Here is a 21,300-nt window from a genome sequence, read left to right as displayed (position 1 = left end):
GGCGAAGGAGATAAAGTCAAGTGCTTCAGTTGCGGTGTGTCACTTCACCACTGGGAACCGCAAGATTCGGCCTACGTAGAACATGCTCGATGGTCACCGAATTGTCATTACTTACCTTTAGTGGGACCGAGACATTGAAGTAACTTCTTACCATAATCATCTGTTCATGGATACTTTACAAGAGAACATTCGTGCTTTGCCTGTGGAGTTGAGAGAACACATTTATCGAGAACTGGTCAAAATACAAGTGAAACGTAAAGAACAATTGCATCCGATACGTCACCGGTGTTTGAACCACTGGTACCTGAAGGCTATACAAGGATTGATTCAATTGAAAGTGTTCCATCGGACAGACATTGATCAACGATCCTCTAGTTTTAAAAAGGATTGGTTTGGTATGGACGATTGTAGTTACATCATTGTAAACGTACTGCATCGAATTCCAGAGGAAGAGTTAACGAATTACCAACATCTTTCACACAATGTCAACTTGGTGAAAGAGGAAACTTCTGAACGAATTGTAATGTGTAGATTAGTGACTCAACGATTTAAATTCGACACTGAAGTGAAACCATGTTTGTGCAAAGAGTACATTTCTTGTGTCAGACCAAAGAGGATTTAGTATGACCTATTCATGGATACTTTACAAGAGAACATTCGTGCTTTGCCTGTGGAGTTGAGAGAACGCATTTACCGAGAGCTGGTGAAAATACAAGTGAAACGTAAAGAACAATTGCATCCGATACGTCACCAGATCTTTAACCACTGGTACTTGAATGGTATAAAAGAACTGATTCGTCAGAAATTCTTTCAATGGTCAGACATTGTTCAACACTTTGAGGTCGCTAATGATCGACATGTTCATGATTATGGTTACTTCGAGATTCACCTACAGCAATACATTGAGGAAGACAAGTTAAAGGATTACCAACATATTTTACGTGGAATCTACTTAGAGGAAGAGGAAACACCTAAACGAACTCTGACGTTTCGGTTACAGTATGCAAGATTTAGATTCCCTACTGGAGAACGAAGATCTCTGGCTAGAAAGTACGTCTATTGCATCCGAAAAAAAGAGAATATAAAAAGAGGCTGCCATGCCACGGTTTATGTCACATGTCATCCAACAGATTCCGTGGAAGGAACTCAATGACCATATTCAAACCGTGGATCATTACCATCAATTATTACAAGAACTGTATCCATTCAATTTTGGACGACAAGTGGTGTGTGTCTTAGTGACTTGTTTTCTGGGATTTCGTTTACCAGCCGATTCTTTGTGGACTCTTTACGATCAGTACTTACCACCTCCATGGCCTTAAATGGTCACGAAAAACTCCTCTTGCTCAAAGCCTTGCGTTTTCATCTGGATACTTCTCGACCTCTACGGGAAAAAAAGATTCGTCAACTTTTAGCTACCCAAGACGTGTATGACGATGTGTGTGTAGCTTGTGACTTACATCCCCATTGGACAGATGTCCGTGCCTGGAAAGAATGGGATTTTGAGGCTTGGACCCAAGAAGTGGCCCAGTATGCACGAGAGTTGTTCAAGGAAAAAAGTTACTTTTCAACCCGTGTTAGTGACGGTGCCAGAAGAACCCGTCACCCGGGACAGGACTGTCGTGGACAGACCTGAAAGACCCTTTCGGGAGGACACTTGTGTGACCTTACCCCCTGTTGAACTGGTTAGAACATTACCCAAAAGATGTGATTGTTGTACAGACACTTGTGTTTATTCCACGTTCATCGTTATCATGTGCCTTTTATCCTTGTACTTAAGCCTTTGGCTTTTATGTATTTTTGTCTTTCGTATTCATGTTTGAAAAAAAAAAAACATTCAATAAACGTGTTCTGAAAAAGTATATAAACTCTTGTCTTGTTTGTTTTCGTGTCACAAGTGACATTTCTCACACCATGGCTACCTCTGCTGTCTCTGCTCCCTCTTCCTCTACTGTCAAAGTCATCGACGAACACTTAGATCGTGCCAGTTGGGAGGCTTTGTATCTTCGCCATCCCTTTAACATGCTCATTGCTGGACCTAGCGGTTCGGGCAAAACCGAATTCGTCAAACGTTTGATCGAACATAAACATCATTTGATCGATCGGCCACCTCAACGGATCGTGTGGTGTTACAAAGAGTGGCAATCGGCGTACAGCTTCTTGCGAGAAAGTCAAGGCGATTCCATCGTGTTTGTGGAAGGCATTCCTAAAGAAGACGACGGCATCGTCTCTGACTCCCGTCTAACCCATTTGGTCATTTTCGACGACATGTTAGGAGAAGACGAAGAAGAAATTAAATTGTGGTTCACGCGCAAAGGGCATCACCGTAATGCCAGTGTCATTTACATCACCCAAAATTTGTTTCAACAAAGTAAAGCCCATCGCACCATCAGTCTCAATGCGCATTACGTGGTCTTGTTTAAAAGCCCTCGAGATAAATCGCAAGTGCAAGTCTTAGCCAAACAGTTAGGAACGCCTTGGCTGACTCAGGCGTACGACGATGCCACTCAAACTCCACACGCCTATTTACTCGTCGATTTGAAACCTACGACCCCCGAGGATTTGCGATTTCGTACCCACTTGTTTCACCACTGGTGCCAAGACGGAGGGCCTGTCCTGTACACGTCTCCGTCCTCGACTTCATTTCACTCCCATGAAAAAAATCTATAAAAACCTCAGACCCTTTTTCGTCTGTCTCACACAGTGTGAACATGACGTCCCTTCAGTCTCATCTTCCCGTCAAATTGATTCGTGCCTTGTATGGCATCAGTCGAGAAAAAGATCCACAAACACGAGCCCGTGTCTTAGAAGCTAGTCTCAAAGAAGTCTTACGATGGTTCACGGTGACGGCACGTCAATTACTCCAAGGAATCATTCAGATTCCTCATCAAACCCAACGCTTTTTCGATCGAAACAAAGTCGCTTTGGTCCAACTGGCCGATCCCCGCATCGACACTCAAACCAAAAAACAAATCATTTTGAAACCTGGAGGGAGCGGTACTCTAGGAGGGGTCATCATTCGCTCACTCTTAAGATGGGATCCTAATGCCCCCAAAGTTATCCCCAAGACAAAAGTCCAACGAAGCCCCAAGAAGAAAAAGAAAAAGACCAAGTCCCCAAGAAGAATAACTTCTCCAGTGGCAGGACCCTCCTCTTACCAGACACCACCACCATCACCCCGGAAAAAGAAAAGAAGCCCCCAGAAAAAGAAACAGAGAAAAAGTCCTCAAAAAAAGAAAAGTCCACAGAAGAAAACTAGTCGCAAGAGAGGCACTTCGGCCAGGACGCAACCTTACACTCGCAAGCCACGACCTGCCACAACGTCTCCGGCAGCCTCACGTTTGTCCACTTCTCCGTTGATGTCACCAGGAACTGAAGAGTACTTGGAGACGTTGATCACACCAAGAACTTCTCCGTTGATGACCCCCAAAAGAGCTTCCCCAGTGGCAGGACCTTCCCATTTAGCAGCAGTGGCTGCTGCTCACAAAGTACCTTCTCCCAAAATCAAAGTTCAAGAAAGATCGGGCATGTTACAAAGTTTACTGGATTTGTCCAAGCAAGAACTGGCTCGATTTAGTCCGTTACGTACCCCTGCACGACGTGTCATGCCTGTCCTCAAACTGATACGACGTAAAGACAATCAGTGGCGACGCGTTCCAGTATAAAAAAGGCCTGTGACCGAGTAGGATATCAGTGTTTTTTGGTGCTCCTAAAGACTCAAAGATGTCACCCTCCAGAAAACCCCAAGGAAAGAAAAGGAAAGGACTGCCACCACGTTTAGCCAAACATGGGGACATGTTATCTGTCCTGTCCAAAGCTTCTCCACCCCTACGAAAAAAACTCATTCAAACGGCCTCCAAAGAGGTCATCGATACCGTGTGCGAATGTTGTTTGAACGTTTTGAAAGGCACGATCCCTTTGTCCAAACACCAGAAACAATGCTTAGGCAAACATCGTCACGTTCTTCGGAAAATGGTTCAAAAGAAAATTCCCATTCATCAAAAAAAGAAGATGTTGGTCCAACGTGGAGGCATTTTGCCTCTCTTGTTAGGCCCCATACTGAAAGGAGTCTTGGGAACCATGTTGGGAGGACTGGTGGGAGCAAGATAAAAAGGCCCTCGGAAGTCCCAAGATCTCAGAATCGACCGCTGACAACCCCATGGAAGGACGAAAACTAGCTTTAGTGCCTTACAAACGATGGATGGAATACCATCGGTGGCAAGAACAACGCACCCCGCATTTACCTCCCAATCCCAATTTGAGCGAGATGTCCCAGTTACAACACGAATTGCAATCCTTGATGGATCGCCAAGATTTGTCCGAAACAGAAAAATCGCAAAAGTACGGTCAACTCTTGCAAAGACTGCAACTCTTTCACCAGAAAGCTTTAGACGAAACAGCTTTACCCACTCTGAAAGATTTTAAGACCTTGATGAAAAGTCCAGCACCATCATCATCATTACCACCACCACCACCACTACTGTCATCCCCAACCGTCACCAGAGATGCTACCCCACGAAGACCTGAGGAAGAAGAGACGCGCGAAGTGTTTCAAACACCGTCAGCAGCTCCCATTTCGAGTAAGATTGCAGCATCCTTATTGACCCCGTCCCCCACACCCCAACGAGAAGAAATGAAAGCTTGGGTTAAAAAGATGATGTCCACACCTCCTTCGACAGAAGTGAAAAAGAAAGAAGGGAAACCAGAAGCGAAAAAAGAAAAGAAAACCAAAGCCATTCCATTGCCACCTCCACCACCACCACCACCACCACTACCTTCGACTTCTACTCCCGTAGCCCATCGGACACGTAAATCCGTTTCCAAACCACCCTTTCGACCCACCCAAAGTAGCATCACCGAAGAGTGGGTGACTTATTAACACACCAACCAACACAAAAAATGGAAAAAGTCTTAGCCAGCATTTACTACGATCCCTCGCATCCTGCAGGTTACGCAGGAGTTCAAAAATTGTATCGTGCTGCCAAAACGCGACTGAAAAGTCTCCGTTTACCTCAAGTACAACGATGGTTACAAGAACAAGCTACCTACACTTTACACAAACCCATTCGACGCAAGTTTGCCAGAAGTCGCACCCGAGTGGAAGGCATCGATCATCAATGGCAAGCCGATTTAGCCGATGTCTCTCATTTGGCCAGCTACAATCGCGGCTACAAATATTTGTTTTGTGTCATCAACGTCTTTTCCAAATTTGCCTGGGTCGTGCCTTTGACTTCCAAATCGAGCAGCGAGTTAGTGCGAGCCCTGCAACGGGTGTTGAAACAAAGCGGTCGTCGCCCTCTTCGATGGCAAACGGACAAAGGCACCGAATTTCTGAACCAAGCTTTCCAAAAAGAATTAAAGAAACGTGACATTCATTTTTTTACCACCGAGAATCCCGAAACCAAAGCCAGCATCGTGGAACGTTTTCAACGCACTTTGAAAGAACGCATGTGGAAATATTTTACGCATCACCACACTCTGAAGTACATCGACATCTTACCGCACCTGGTGCAAGCGTACAACCAATCTTACCATCGAAGCATCGGACGTGCCCCGCAAGACGTGACTCCCGACAACGAAGTGCTGGTGTTCGAGCGCCTGTTCGGTACGTCCCCGACGAGGGCTGTCCCCAAGAAAAGTGGAGAGTTGGCCGTAGGAGATTGGGTGCGCATTGGCAAAACCAAACGCACTTTCGACAAAGGTTACTTACCTAACTGGACGACCGAATTGTTTCGCGTCACTGGACGAGTGCATGGCCGTCATCCTGCCGTCTATAAATTGGAAGACATGAACGGAGAAGTGCTCAAAGGAACGTTTTATTTGCCCGAGTTACAACGTGTCACCAAAAAAGAAGACGACGTGTACGACATCGAAAGCATTCTCGAACGCAGAACCCGTAAAGTGGGCAAACGACGTGTCAAAGAAGTCAAAGTACGTTGGAAAGGATATCCACCCAGTTTCGATTCTTGGATCGACGCTTCGCAAGTCATCGACTATAAAAAGAAGAAGTGACCATCATGCCCTTTCACACAGCAGACGCAGCTACGTCGACCACTCCTTCTTCCCCTAGTTCTTCTGTGCAAGATTTACAAAAACAACCCTTGTGGGTGTGGTGTGGAGAACGTGTGCCTAAAACGCAAATCGTCTTTTTCTGCCAAATCTTCGTGGTGTATTGTGTCATCGGGGCAGCCATCGCCAATTTGAGTTTGCAACAAGGAGACAAACAATTGTGGACCATTTTATTGAGCAGTTGTATCGGTTACCTGCTTCCCAATCCCTCCCTGAAATTCTCCTCGAACGGGAACGTTGTGTCCAGTGCCAGTGCCAGTCACCACTCCAACAACCACAACCAGAACCCCATTTTGGGCGGAGACACACCTCTGACATCCACTAATATTCCCTCGGACAGCCACAGAACTCTGGAATTATGAGTCACCAAAACCAATTTTACTTAACCTTACCCAGTGACAGTTCCATGGAGGTGTTTCCCCACAACACGTTGTGCTGTTACACGGCCAAATTACCTCAAGCCATCCCCTTAGATCACGAAGCCCATTGGGAAGTGGCTTTAGTAGAAATGATTCACCCGACCCAAGTCCTCAATGTCCTTCCCAATCAAAATTATTTTACGGTTCAAGTTCATGACGATCAAGTGCAAAAGTGGATGGATACCCATAGCAAATATAACATGAAAAACCCTAACAAAGAAAATCCAAAGTGGACCGACTATCACTTGTTCATTCCCCCAGGTTATTATTTTAGTGGTCAACATTTGGTCAACACCATAGCCACCAAGTTTAATGGCGTGTTTCTGAAAGCTTTGGTGGCTGCCCAAAAAAGTGTCACCCTGGAGTACCACAAAACAGCTCGTCGCTTCCTGATAAAATTTCCTGAGGGGGATAAAATCATGTCTTTCTTATTTTGTCCTGAATTGTTTGACATGTTGGGCGGTGACATGGAGCTGAGGAAGAGAGGAGAACAAAAAACAAAACCCGAATTATCAGTCATTTCTGACAACGATTCTTTTGCCAAGTATTTTCGTACCCCGGTAGAACTGAACCAAGGACTGAATTTGATGTTCGTGTATTCCGATGTGGTGGAATACAACGTGGTGGGACACACCTCCGTGCCGTTACTGCGTGTCATTCCTTTCAAAGTGGATTCTGCCGCAAACGCTGACGAGGAAGGTGGAAACACTTACCACGTCCACCGCGAATTTGTCCATCCTCACTATTTGCCGGTCAGCAAGTCGTATTTGGACACGGTCAACATTACTATAAAAGGAGATTTGGGACAAAATATTCCATTCACCAAAGGAAAAGTCACAGTGAAACTCCATTTTCGAAAACGGTTTTCTCACGAATCGTAAGTAAGTCATGTATCCAGTGTACCGAGGGGTTGCACGACAGCGAGGACACGGTTTAGGAGATATGTTAAAATCGGCCTTTCGTTCGGTGGCCCCGGTGTTGAAACCGATGGTGACACGCGGATTGCACGCCTTGAAAGATGCGGCACTGACGCAAGGCAAAGAATTTCTCCAAAATGTCATCATCGACAAACAAAACCCTAAAGAAGCCTTCATGAGGGCAGGCAAAAATGTCTTGCTGCAAACGGGCAAAGACATTTTAGGCCGACGAGACACACCTATAAATGCCCTGCACGCTACCGAGTCAGGCATTCAGCAAGGACAAGGCAGAAAGAGACGACGAAGAAAACACCCTTTCACTAGACTTCAAGCTAGAAAGGCCAAGAAAAGAAGAACCGTTCGAGACTTAGACGTTTTCGATTATTGAGACACAGAAAAAAATGATGCACCGAGAATCTTGCGCTTGTTCCAAGACGGAACTGGATCTGTTTGCCATGCCCCCTACCATGATGACGATGCAAGAATCTCAGTGGGTGGAATTTCATCCCGTCTCCTCTTTGACGGAATCAGCTCCCATCGAGTTTGAAATCAAAGGACAACCCGAAGATTACATCGATCTGAATAGCAGTTACCTGTATTTGAAAGTGAAAGTGAGCAAAACGGACAACACTAATCCTGCAGACGTTGCTAGAGTAGCTCCTGTCAACAATTTCATGCATTCCTTGTTCAGCGAAGTGGACTTGTACTTGAATAACAAACTGGTCAGCAGCAGCATGGATACTTACCCTTATCGCGCCTACCTGGAAAATCTCTTGACGTACGGAAAAGAAGCCAAGAACACTCATCTGGATGCTTGCGTGGTATGGAAACCTGACACAGCGGGTACAACCACGTTTACCGACCTAGCTATTGCACCAGAAGATGACAATCCTCACAATGCGGGATATATGGCTCGACGACAGAAAATTCTGCAAGGGCGAAGTTTAGAACTGATGGATCGTTTGCATTTGGACATGTGGTTACAAGAAAAGTATTTGCTGAACGGGGTGGATATCCGTCTGAGACTGAATCGTAGCAGTGCCGCTTTCCATTTGATGGCCCATGCCAATGAATACAAAACTATCATTCAAGAAGCCCGACTTTACGTGCGTCGTGTGGAAGTGTTACCTAAAGTAGGTAACGACATCAGTCAGACGTTAAGCAGAACGACCGCCAAGTACCCGATACGACGTGTAGAAGTGAAAACGTTCACCATTCCCACTGGACAGCGATCTATGATCGAAGATCATCTGTTCCAAGGACAGTTACCCAAACGTTTGATTGTTGGTATCGTCAGGAATTCAGCCTTCAATGGAGTTCACGATCAAAATCCTTTTGAGTTTCAACATTACAATGTATCCAAGATCGAAGTCAGTCGCGACGGCAAGACCTTGTGTACCCGACCTTTCGAGCCTAACTTTGGTGCCGCAAAGAATTATTTGAGATCGTACTTGTCCCTGTACGAAGCCACCGGCCAGTTAGGAACCAACACCAGTCACGGTATTACGTACGACGATTATGCAGGAGGTTATGCTTTGTGGGCTTTTGATTTCACTCCAGACCAAGGCAGCGATGAGGGACATTTCCACCCTATAAAATCTGGCCAGATTCGTGTGGAACTTCAGTTTTCGAGTGCTCTACCAGAGACGGTGAACGTCCTCCTGTATGCAGAATTCGATAATACAATAGAAATCAACAGTTTGAGAGAAGTCATTCTAGACTATTAGAAGCCATGGAAGACTGTTATTCCTCTTTACCTAGTGAAGAAACTTTGGACATGAAATGTGAGGAGACCCTGGAAAAAGAAGAAGAAGTGATCATGATGAAGTCAAGATGGCCAGAACAAGAAGCCCATTTAGTCTCCTGTTTTGCCAAACACTTGGTCGACAAAATAACAGAATTGATCAAGAAAAACTGCTATGGATGTCAAAACGATCATCCCAGTCAAATTCAACACGATAAATGCCTGATGTTAAGTCAAGAAGAAAAATTGGACGAGTATCTGGACGAAGCTTGGAGTCTCATCTCGAACAAAGACGTGTTGCACCAGTGGTATAAAGACTTGCGTGAACATTCTTGTCCACCATTAACCACTCAAGAGATCCATCGTATCGAAGCTCTCCTGAATCAGAGTGAGGAAACAGAACGAATAACCGTTTATTCGTCAGACATTTTCAAGCAAAAAGTCAGGATCGAATTGACGACTTATTATTACCTGTGAAGAAGAAAACAAACACAAAACAATGGATACCTGGGAACTTTATTACCTTTTGAACCACAGTTCGTATACGTCTTCTTGGAATCCTGTCGTCTGTGCTAAAGATGAACTCCCTCATCGCAAACCTAAAGACCATCAAGCTTACGTGATCAACACGGACGACAGTCATCTCCCAGGAACCCACTGGGTAGCCGTCTACTTTCCTCAAGAAGGCTGTGTGGAATATTTCGATTCGTACGGATTGCCCCCTTTGGAAGACGATATCATCGACTTTATGAGAAGAAATGCTCAAACCACCCGATTCAATAATGTGAAATTACAAGGCACAGATTCCTTGGTGTGTGGACAGTACTGTGTGTATTTTCTGCATCATCGAAGCCTAGGCTATTCCTTAGAACATTTAGTGACTCATTTCGATCCTCGTTCTTCTGCTAGAAACGATGTGAAAGTAGATCGATGGTTTTGTGACCATTATGCTTATCTTTTGTCTCAAGCTAGGAAACGTAGTGTCCATCAATGGCCTAATGATTTCCAACAGTGGAAATCACAATTTCATTCACAACGTTGTCAGCCCTGTTTAAAGTAGATTGTCCATTGAGAAAAAAATGTTTGTGATTTGAAAAAAATTGTTTGATGTTATAGTGTTGGATTATTGTTAAAAAATGTTAGAAATGTTGTTGTTTAGTGTTAAGTGATTTTTGAATAAAAAATGTTGTGTTTTGAAAAAAATGTCTTTGTCTTTTGTTTAGCTATAAGAATGTTGGATTGATGCTCTTTCATTTCTTACTATCCCTCTCATGACACTCACTGAACGTTGCGACTAGAAAACCGTGTGGGGGATGTTTTCCTTCACGTCCGCGCTTTGACTTTAAGAACCGGGGGTTGTTTCCAGTCTAACCATCCATTGTCGACTCATCCTCCTACGAAGATGTGCTCCAAACTAGCTAAGCTCAACGAAGCCTACGTGAATTTGCATAGGGTCAGACACAGTCTGATACCGAAGCCAGAAGAAATAGAGAATGTGAGAATGTTAAAAATCACTGAAGACCTGATAGAAGAGCTCTTCAGAGAAGAAATGAACAGGGAGAAAGAAGAATGGACAGAGAAGTACAGACTTCAGAGACAGCAGCAACAGCAACAACAACAACAACAACAGCAGCAGCAACCTGAACCTGACAGAGGCTTTGTCGATTGCCGTATCGACACCAAAGAGTTCTTCTTCTCTTTCCGAAGAAGCAGACCTATTGCCAGAAAGTCTATCCTCAGAGGACATCGCATTCTTAGAAACTAAAAAATGAATGCCATAGCAAAACAAAAAAACAGCCCTTTTCAGGGCTACCCAATACTCTAGAAAAGAAATAACCATCGATTTGCCAATGTGTGTAGGTAGAGTAGTGTGAAAATAAACACTAACTCTTTCTTAAAAATTTTGAGGGTATGTGTTAGTGTGATTGTGTTTGTAAGTGATAAAGTAGGTTGGTGTGGATAGTAGATTAAAATGATGTTTGTTTTTTGGACTGTTTGAGGTGTATATTTGGGGTTAGATTGGATTGTTTTGCGTATGTGGATAGTCTATTGAAGTGATGAGTAGCATAAAAAAGTGAGCGAGTGTTTCTTTTAGGTCCGCGCGTTGTTGTTTTTTGGTCATGATCTAGGTAAGATGAATTTTATGTTTTTAGGGGGATGTTTTCCTTCACGTTCGCGCTTTCAGTATAAATTGAAACTCGTTCGGCAGTCCAGCTACCCTTGTTGATTGATCAACACAGCCAGAAGAATGACTAGCAGAATAGTGAAACTGTTAGAACTCCAGATGCACCTGGAATATGCCAGGCGGATAGTAAACGAACTATCAGCGGAGGCTATAGTAGAAGAAGCAAGAATAAAGAAGGAAGAAGAGGAGAGAAGACAGAGGGAAGAGGAGGAAAAGAAAAGAGAAGAGATGATGTCGTTTAATATTCCTGAAACAGAGGATTGGGGTGCTGAAGCGAATCATCCTCCCTCTGCGCTCCCCAGAAGAAAGGTGAAAGAAGACTGGGGAAGAAGATGCGTGTGCGGCGCCAGGCCAGGAAGGTGCAACCATTAGATAGGTTCATCTGGAGTTTAAAAAAACAGCCCTTTTCAGGGCTACCCAATAGTCTAGAAAAGAAATAACTATTAATTTGCCAATGTGAGTAGGTAGAGTAGTGTGAAAATAAACACTAACTCTTTTTTAAGATAGTGTGAGGGTATGAGTTTGTGTGTTTGTGTGTTTGTGTTTGTAAGAGCTCAGGTATGTTTGTGTGAATAGTAGATTATGGGTTTCTAAGCGTATGTGAAGAGTAAAGTTAGGGTTTTATTATATGAAATGAGAAAGTAGGGGGATGTTTTCCTTCACGTACGCGCTTTGTTTGGTCATGATCTAGGTAATATCAATTTTATGTTTTTAGGGGGATGTTTTCCTTCACGTTCGCGCTTTAAGTATAAAACTAACAGTGTTTGCCATTGGAGCCCATTCTACGGAATAAGCAAACAAGAAGATGCCAGCAGCTTCAGCTTTGTACAACAACCTTATGGGAAGTTGGTATTGGATGGTGGATGGATTGAATGTAGCAGAAAGGCTTGAACAGGAATGGAGGCATGCAGTGACAAAAGACTTCGTCTCAAGACAAGTAACCAGCCTCCACTTAGCCATCGATATAGTAAAAGAAATGATAGAGGATGAGGAGAAGAGAATCAGAGGTTTAATTAACCCACCGTATGTGAAAGTGGGTAAGTTGAAAGAAGCGATAGTTTATGTGACAAGTGTAAGGTGTTTTTTAGAAGACATTGTGGAATGGACAGATTGGTCTTTTGTGAAGTGGGGCTTAGACAAGCTTAAGAAAGCGGAAGAAGTAATGAGGAATGTGCTGACCGAAGAGGTCAAGAAGATCAAAGAAAAGTGGTCAAAGGAAAGAAAAGAAGAAGAAAATAGAAAGAAAAAGGAAGAACTAGAGAAACTAAATGCAAACTGGATGAAAATCCAAGAGAAGTTCCGAGCCATGGGTCACCCGGACTGGTTGCCGGAAACAGAAAAGAAAAAGAAGAAAGGAATGATGGACAAAATAAGAGGATGGTGGAAGAAGTTAAGAAGTTAAAAGAAGAAGAAAAAACCCAAAGGCCCTTTTCAGGGCCCCCATATTTCTCGAAAAGAGATAGCCTTTCCATTGCCTACCCCTTTTTTAAAAAAATTTTTTAAAATTTTTTTAAAAAAAATCCCATGTTAAATTCCCCTTGTCCGTAGAGTGACCCACGATTTATTCCCATGTTAAATTCCCCTTGTCCGTAAAGTGTCCCACGATTTATTCCCATGTTAATTCCCCTTGTCCGTAAAGTGTCCCACGATTTTTCTCCATGTTAAATTTCCATTATCCGTAAAGTGTCCCAAGGGTGTTTTTAATGCTAATTCCCATTATCCGTAAAGTGTCCCCATATACTACTATTATTTGTACCAACCCTATTGGATTATGTAGACTGTATATTTCACGTTCTTACCACACACTTTCAGACAGGTTTAACGTAATGCTGTTTGTTTCAGTATTGAAATGAAAGTAACATCAGAATGGATATTCTGTTTGCAAAACCTTTCTCTGGATTTATCACGAGGAAATAGAAACCAGCATTGCCGTGAACACTGCCAGAAACAAAATAAGCATTTTTTTGGGGATAAATCACCAAATCAGTTTAAACAAACGTTTGACTAAGAAACGGCCGTTATACTATTTTTTTATTTTACTTCATATAATAGATCATAACATTTCGTAACAATTCTGTCTGCCTACTAAATGTAAAGATGTCTTGCTCTGCCCACCTTTTTTCCCCTTCACTCCACTCATTCTCTTCTGGGAATTTTCTTACTGAACTTGGACTACACTATTAACTGATATAAATTAGGAGGCCAGCAATTCCTAATATGTTTTATTTCAGCAGTGTTTATTTTTGTTTATTATTTATTGTTTGAATTGAATGATATGTTTTGCATTATTTTTACTGCAAACAATGAAGTTGGTGTGTGTGTGATTTGGATTTTTAACGTAGCTTTAACAATTTTTCAGTCATTTCGCTGCGATATCTGCAGTGTGGCAGTTTATTGTGATGTCTAGTACTGGGGCATCATACCGCAGACACGTGGCATCATGTCCCATCCAGTCACATTATCTTGACACTAGTGTAAATTAAGAGGCGAGCAACTCCTAATATTACGCTTGTTTTATTTCAGCAGCGTTTTGTCTGTTTGTTTGTTTCAAATCAATGATGCTTTGCTTTATTCTAACTGCGAGAAATGAAGTTGGTAACTCTCAGATCAATTTTCTTCGTTGGAAAAAAAGAGGGAGCGTGTTTTTTATATATAAAAAAAGGACAAAAGGCCTTCATTAACACTACACTATGGCACTGGCATGCTGGTCAATAACTACGGCAACGATGTGTTTATGTTTGACCCATGACGTGATTAGGTTGATAAATTATGTTTGATAACTATGACCTTCTTAGCGACAAACAAATTACCGAATTAGCGGACTTAACACGAGGTAAAACAATGTCTCCAGATTTGACATATAGTCTACATTAAAAAAATGTACCACTCTAATGCAAATATACAATTGTTTCTGCCCTCTCTTTCACAGCAACCCAAGAAAAACATACTTCTGACATTTTCCAAACTGTTAAGAAAATGTTAATCAAATCTGGTAGAACAAAACATGCCATGTAAAATTTGTGTCCAGGGAGGCTTCCCTAGTTTTAAAATAGCACCCGCACATATATACACACTTTATTGATCACAAGGGATACGGGCTATATATACAACCAGTTACAGTATCCTTAATACTTCTCAACAGGTGCCCTCACAGCCAATCTTTCTGTAAGATATACCTCGTTGACTGAGTAAATGTACCGAACAAACTAAAGTGACAGAGCAGAAATTGTGAATACCTTTGATGAAATTATCCTAACATAATGCACGACTGAGCTACCAAAGGTGCAAAATAATCAGATGTTAAACTTAGTGATTCACCTCCACCCACATCTCCACCCCACCATACATACCACCAAAACATTAAGAACAATAACTGCTACCGGTTGTAATACTTCGATGACAATGAAAAAGCCTGCACTTGACAAGGGTTTTATTAAAAATGTGAAAAAATCTGCGAATTATTTAAATGAATTCTAGTCTTTTTTTGTATTTTTCCCTTTCTTGATCAGCTAACGGTACGAAATACCAGCATCTTCTACCTATGGGAAGTGACAGCGATGATGATTGGGAAGAACAAGACACCACTAAGTATGCAAACACCCCGGATGTACATGTTATGTCAAAAGATACTGCAAATCTTATAGGAGACAAGAGAGGGCCAAAAGGGACAAAGTACAGGTTCCACAAAAACCGCAAAAATGGAAGAAATGACTCGTTTTGCACTGGTCCACGTGCGGCATTGCTGTTTGCAGTCGTGCTGTTATGCTTCGGTGTGGGATATATAATCGGTGTCTTGACATCATGGAATCCACTAAAACTTTTTGGTCTTAAAAATGAGACCATTATCATGCATAAAACATCGGCTAACTGGCGCGTGAAAATGACAGACTGGGGTAAGAGCTTTATTATCGGTATAAAATGTTATAATCTTTTCAAGAATAGCTCTACCATTGGGACCCATATAAAGCAGTAATAGCGCGCATGCTTTGCATCTCTAATGTCTCGTGGTTTGATTCTAGGCTCTTGATCGTGTAAGGGTAACTTGTTGCCAATCTAACGTCGGTGATTTCCTTTTTGGTGTCAGGTTTCTTCACCTCGAAAATACTTTACGTCAAGGATGTGTCACATATTTAATAAGAATGAATGTAAAACAAATTCCCCGTGGAATCTAATTTGGCAAATTCCCCGTGGAATCTAATTTGATTATTATAGGCAAATTCCAGTGGAATCTAATTTGATTATAGGCAAATTCCCCGTGGAATCTTATTTGATTATAGGCAAATTCTCCGTGGAATCTAATTTGATTATAGGCAAATTCCCTGTGGAATCTAATTTGATTATAGGCAAATTCTCCGTGGAATCTAATTTGACTATAGGCAAATTCGTCGTAACTATATAGTAATTCGTTTGCTTCTCAGAATTATGTAATTAAAATTATTCTGGATCAGACAAAACCATATCTACTGACTTCAGCTATCTCATAAAGAACAAAGGAAGCAAAACTTAACATAGCGAAGCACAGTACAACACTACAACTTAACATAGCGAAGCACAGTACAACACTACAAAACCAACGTAGCAAAACCAACAACATTTAGGTAGTATCTCCACGATCTTGAATGAGATTCTATTTATGGAGAAAATGCACTGCTTACAAAATGATGATCTCAAAATTTCAAGAGCTAGAAAAATGGTAAAATCTTTTCGTGGCAAACACCCCCAACAACAATAACAAGAAGAAACAGTTTATATTACCAATGAAACAAAAGGAAATTACTAAATAAGAAATAACGCTTGTTTCCAGCGAATTGATACTGTTCATTGATTCTTCCATATATAAATATTATTTGATACAAGACATATAACAAGAAAATTCCTACCTTCCTCTAACAAAACATTTTTCTCTCCTTAGGGACGGAATCTTGTATACGTCTTATTGACGCTGATGGTGACGGCGTTCAAGACATAATCATCGGTCTAGCGATGGGAAAGGATGTAAGCCAAATGCTTACAGAAGAGAGTATGGACAATTTTTGCAAGAAGCAAGGTAGATGCATTACTTAAAACATGATCTGTCCAGAAAATATACGGATGTCCGCTTAGGACATGAAAAAGAATAGCGTTTGAACGAGTTTGTAAAGAGTTTTTACCTATTTTAAATCTCGTTTGAGCGCATTTTTAAACTAATTAGATAAATAAAGACGCGTTTGAACGAGCTTAAAAATATTTTGAACGAGGCACATGTCTGAACCACTTAAATATTGTTTAAACAAGTTTATATCTGGTTTGAACAACCAACTAGTTCAAAAGATACATAGCGCAAGATTGTACGTCGAAGAGTCTAGGTATATATTTATATGAAGCTGAATGAATAGATTGGTAAGCTGAATCTAAATTAAGGGATCTATATTATATATATAAAGAGCCGAATTAGACTTCATATCCTGAACTAATTTTGTGGTTATGCCAATCTTTTCGTGATACATCACTTTGTTGTCTTTATTTACGATTTGAAAGTCTTGATCTTTAGAGACATCTGGCCCCATAAACAATGTCGGTGAACAAAAACTGATCTCAGAATCGCAAAGTCAAGACTAAAACTTAGTATGGTCTCCTAACATCACATAAATAAGCCATGTATGTTGTGATACAAAATACGATCATAATTGCACTTTTATGACGATAACCTTAATCCAAAACAGTGCTTTATGACTTTGGGAGCTTTAGAAACTAGCTAAGTTGATGTTTCCAGACAGTCTCATATTTGTTGAACTAGCTTTCACTGTTAGAGAATTAATTTTCAGAAAGTGCACTACAACTTTGGTATAATCAAATATGCTCATATTTTGTTTCTTGTATGTGTTTTATTTAGGGCTGACAACTCCCTGTGCTGGTTCCATAGTTGCATTTAGGGGATACGATGGCAAACTGCTCTGGAAGGCCGATGCTTATGCGGAGATATTTGGTCTGAACTGCCATGGTGTAGACGCCAACAAAGATGGCGTTGATGAGTGCATCGCCAGTGGGCGTCTGGCGGACATGAGACTAGTGAATATAAGAAACGGTAAACTTAATAGATTTTTACCAGATTCTTTATATGGAATGGTATTATGGTCCAGCTTAAGTGAGGGATTGCTGAAGCTAGAATGTCATTAATTATGTATTGTACTGTTTCAGAACAAATGGGCTCACTTAATATATTTCTAAATAACCATTAGCAATCGAATTACTGGATGACTCTTTAAGTAGATAAAATCATGGCAAAATCTCTTCCCCAAAATTTGTAGGTGACGTTCTCTGGGTGGCCGATACGAAGCATTTGAATCGTGGGTGGAACATCTACTTTCCGGCTGTCATCCCAGACATGGACGAGGACGGAGTGAACGATATTGTGATTTCACACGGCGGCGATCCAACGATTAAAGCAGAGGTATAAAGCACGGGTAGTCGCTTGTGTCAATGAAAAGAAAGGGAAAATTATTGATAACACTCGCTTGTGTCAATGAAAAGAAAGGGAAAATTATTGATAACACTCACTTGTGTCAGTGAAAAGAAAGGGAAGATTATTGAAAACACTCGCTTGTATCAGTGAAAAGAAAAGGAAAATTATTGAAAACAATCGCTTGTGTCAGTGAAAAGAAAGGGAAAATTATTGAAAACACTCGCTTGTGTCAGTGAAAAGAAAGGGAAAATTATTGAAAACAATCGCTTGTGTCAGTGAAAAGAAAGGGAAAATTATTGAAAACAATCGCTTGTGTCAATGAAAAGAAAGGGGAAATTATTGAAAACACTCGCTTGTGTCAGTGAAAAGAAAGGGAAAATTATTGAAAACAATCGCTTGTGTCAGTGAAAAGAAAGGGAAAATTATTGATAGCACACGCTCTTCATCTCCTAAGTGACTAAGTCGCGCGGATTCGAAATCTTTACTCTCGCTGATATTCTGATACCGTTCGCGTGCTCAGCATCTTTCCATATGATATCACCGTACCGAGTAGCTACAAACATTTTTTCCCGTGTACGATTTCGGTACCTTACTGATTTTTTAATAGTCATTTTAATTCGAAGCTTCTCCTTTGCTTCGTGTCTTGTTTGGAGCGTATGCACTTCCGCTATATAGTAGCGTACTAAAAAAGTTATTTATACTTGGTGGTTTCAACCTGGACGAGATCATATTGGTAAAAAGCCCTTATAACCAATCAAAACTGACGTAGCTATTCGCTGCGTGACATAACAGAAGTATATAACCTGCAAATATGATCCAAACAGACCAGGTACAAAACAACGGAAAAAAACTTCGTCAAATAAAAATAGCCATTAATCGATCAGCAAGGTACTTGGACCTTATTTATGGACATCCCGCAGGCAGCCCCATTCCAGCACACAGAACTGGCTGGAACTTTTGGAATGCCCCGTCAAAGGTTTTGATGTGCGTTTTCACTGTCCTCACTTTTCGAGTTATGGTATTCTACCTTAAAAAAAGGAAAAATAATTTGGGGATTTAGATTGTTTTTGACTCTTTCTAGTTATCTGGCAAGTCTAACATTATGTTTCTAAGTTCGTTCTCCCTTCACTCCAGGCATGAAGCTGTTGGACCGGTTTCCTTACCTTTCCCTCTGTTATGATCAAATAGTGACATTTGCCATGATGAGCTATTAGACATGCTACTATTGTCCGCTGGTGTGATGCTGTATATGTCGTGTGCTATTTCACTCCTGTACTGTTACACGGGACGGGCTCATCTAATATTTCTTTTAAAGTCTATAGTTTATGGATATAACTTTTCCGGGAGAGAAAGAGAATACTAAAACACTACAACAAAAATGACCAGAAAGTCTAAGTTATGTGAGGTATGTTGTTAATGCATGCGTGTGTGGTATGTTTTTTGGTTCTTTGTGGGTGGGTGGGTGGTTTATTTTTTATTATTACTGGTCTTTATTTTTTTTTATTTTCTTATTTTCTTGTGTTATTTGAGTACTACTGTCTTCCGTCTTGTTTCAATCGACGGATTGAAATTATTCCAAGCGCGGACGTGATGGAAAACATTCTTGATTTTGTATTATCTGAAGTTTATTCTTGAGCTTGGTAGTCTAAAACGGATTGAACTCGTTCTTCGCGCGAACTTGATGGGAAACATGCTTAGGTTGTTTAAATTTATAATGAATCCAATACAGCTTCATTTTATTTATCACCTCTATCGTTGTTATATTGAAGTACCAAATCTTAGTGTCTTGGTTTCTTATTAGCAGTAATTGTGGGCACTATATGTCTATCTTCTTGTTACTGAACTTCATTTTAAATCGAAATTAAAATGTTTTAGGCGCGCACTCGATGGAGGACATGAATTTGTTTTATTACTGTTTAGCCAAGTTATCTGACACGGATTGAAAAAGCGTCTTTCGCGGACGCGATGGAAAACATGGCATTTTTTATTTATGTTTTTCTTATCCATTAACGATAACCTAGACATTACAGGTTTGTTCTGAAAAGAGATACTGTATCAATGCAAGGAGTAAAAAACAACCATCAAAGATCTTCAATCTGCAAGTCTTTTCTGAAATATCAATAATCTATGATTAACACACTGAAAGGAAATAGTACAGATACTTGTTTCTTGTGTCGTGTTATTATGTGTTAAATTCATTTGTGTGAATGATTATGGTTTTCTTGTTATATATAGTTTTATTTTATTACCTAGAGAAGGTTCAGTCTGCACCCTGAATAACTACTCCCTGGAAGGACGAGATTTAACTGTAGTCTCCCTCAAAGTGTTATGTTGTGTGGGTTTCATACGAGAGAGAATGTCCAGTCTCGCTTTTGCAAACTTACTCTCTTAAGTTCAAAGACCAAACTGTTTTTCTCTCAAGATTTACATGGGCATATTTCATTCTGTTTGTGTTTATACGAGAAAAGGTCCATTTTCTCTTCTGCCTACCTACCCACTAAGAAGAGATATAAAACAGATTTCTCTCATGACTGAAAGAGCATATTTTTACCGCTGGTATAATCTTGTTAGGCAGGTCCTTGCTCAGAAATGCGTGTAGTCTTTGTTCAGGAAGCTCTTCCAAGCATGATATCAAACACACAAAAGAAAATATTGAAACGATACCAGTCGCCCTGCCTGTCCTTCCACATTGGTTTCCAGCAAGGAAAATCGGCGAGTAACACTGGTCAACCACCGAGTCATCTGAAAATCTAACAAATTATTTTGTCCAAAATAAACCAGTCATAGCAATCAGCACACAAAAACATATATATCTCGTGGAGGAAAAACACGGAACACAACGGGGAGAACCACCGACCCAAAGGAAGGTAGTGGTAAGCTTTCTCACATATCCACGTTAGTCCCATCGAAACTCCAACTCACGTGTGTAAAGAAGCATGGGAAACAAGAAATGTAGGCAATCCGCCCACTCACTTCCTGGTTAAACTTATGTAGCTTGTCCTAAAACTCAGTAGCTTTGTATTCAATGAAGAAAGCTTACTCCAAAACAATGGAACTGCAATGGCTACAAAATGACCCCCTCGTATGCTAATATGTTTAATGTGAAGACTGCAGGGTCAAGTTTTTGCTTCGGTGGAACTTACACCATACCAGTGGGTTACGCTTCATCGATGCTATATAAATGAAGTGGCAACATGGAAGACAATATCTAGATATTTTAATAGCAAAAGCAAACAACTTCCACCCTTTAATAAACTTCACGGAATAAGGTTCCATTTCAAACCACGTTTCCCTGGACACAACAACTAGACTGGTAGGAAACAAACTCCATATACACATCTACTCAAACCAACTAATAAACACCAGTATCTTCTCTATATCCCACACAGCCAGGCATAATCTGCACCGGCAATGAAACATTCCTAAAAAGATCTCAACATTTTATGAACAAAGGTAACGACACAGACCTGAGAGCGGAGGCAATACAAACGCTCAACAAACAAATTGCATGGCAACGACCAACT

At 41.1% G+C, this 21,300-nt stretch overlaps 1 protein-coding gene across 3 annotated transcripts in view; it reads left to right on the top strand.

Moving 5' to 3' along the window:
- The window catches only part of LOC149784844 (uncharacterized), a 53,759-nt gene that overhangs the window by 12,681 nt on the left and 19,778 nt on the right, over nt 1–21,300 (top strand). For all 3 annotated transcript variants that reach the window (XM_089931151.1, XM_089931149.1, XM_089931150.1), the window contains 4 exons: nt 14,844–15,227; nt 16,247–16,381; nt 17,207–17,398; nt 17,622–17,764. In XM_089931151.1, the coding sequence (XP_089787277.1) occupies nt 14,844–15,227; nt 16,247–16,381; nt 17,207–17,398; nt 17,622–17,764 (854 nt within the window). The remainder of the gene's footprint in view (nt 1–14,843; nt 15,228–16,246; nt 16,382–17,206; nt 17,399–17,621; nt 17,765–21,300) is intronic.

The sequence above is a fragment of the Sinohyriopsis cumingii genome, chromosome 13 (genome assembly GCF_028554795.1).
Source record: "Sinohyriopsis cumingii isolate HCF-2022 chromosome 13, ASM2855479v2, whole genome shotgun sequence".
Classification (NCBI taxonomy): domain Eukaryota; kingdom Metazoa; phylum Mollusca; class Bivalvia; order Unionida; family Unionidae; genus Sinohyriopsis; species Sinohyriopsis cumingii.
This window is presented reverse-complemented; position numbering and strand designations above follow the sequence as displayed.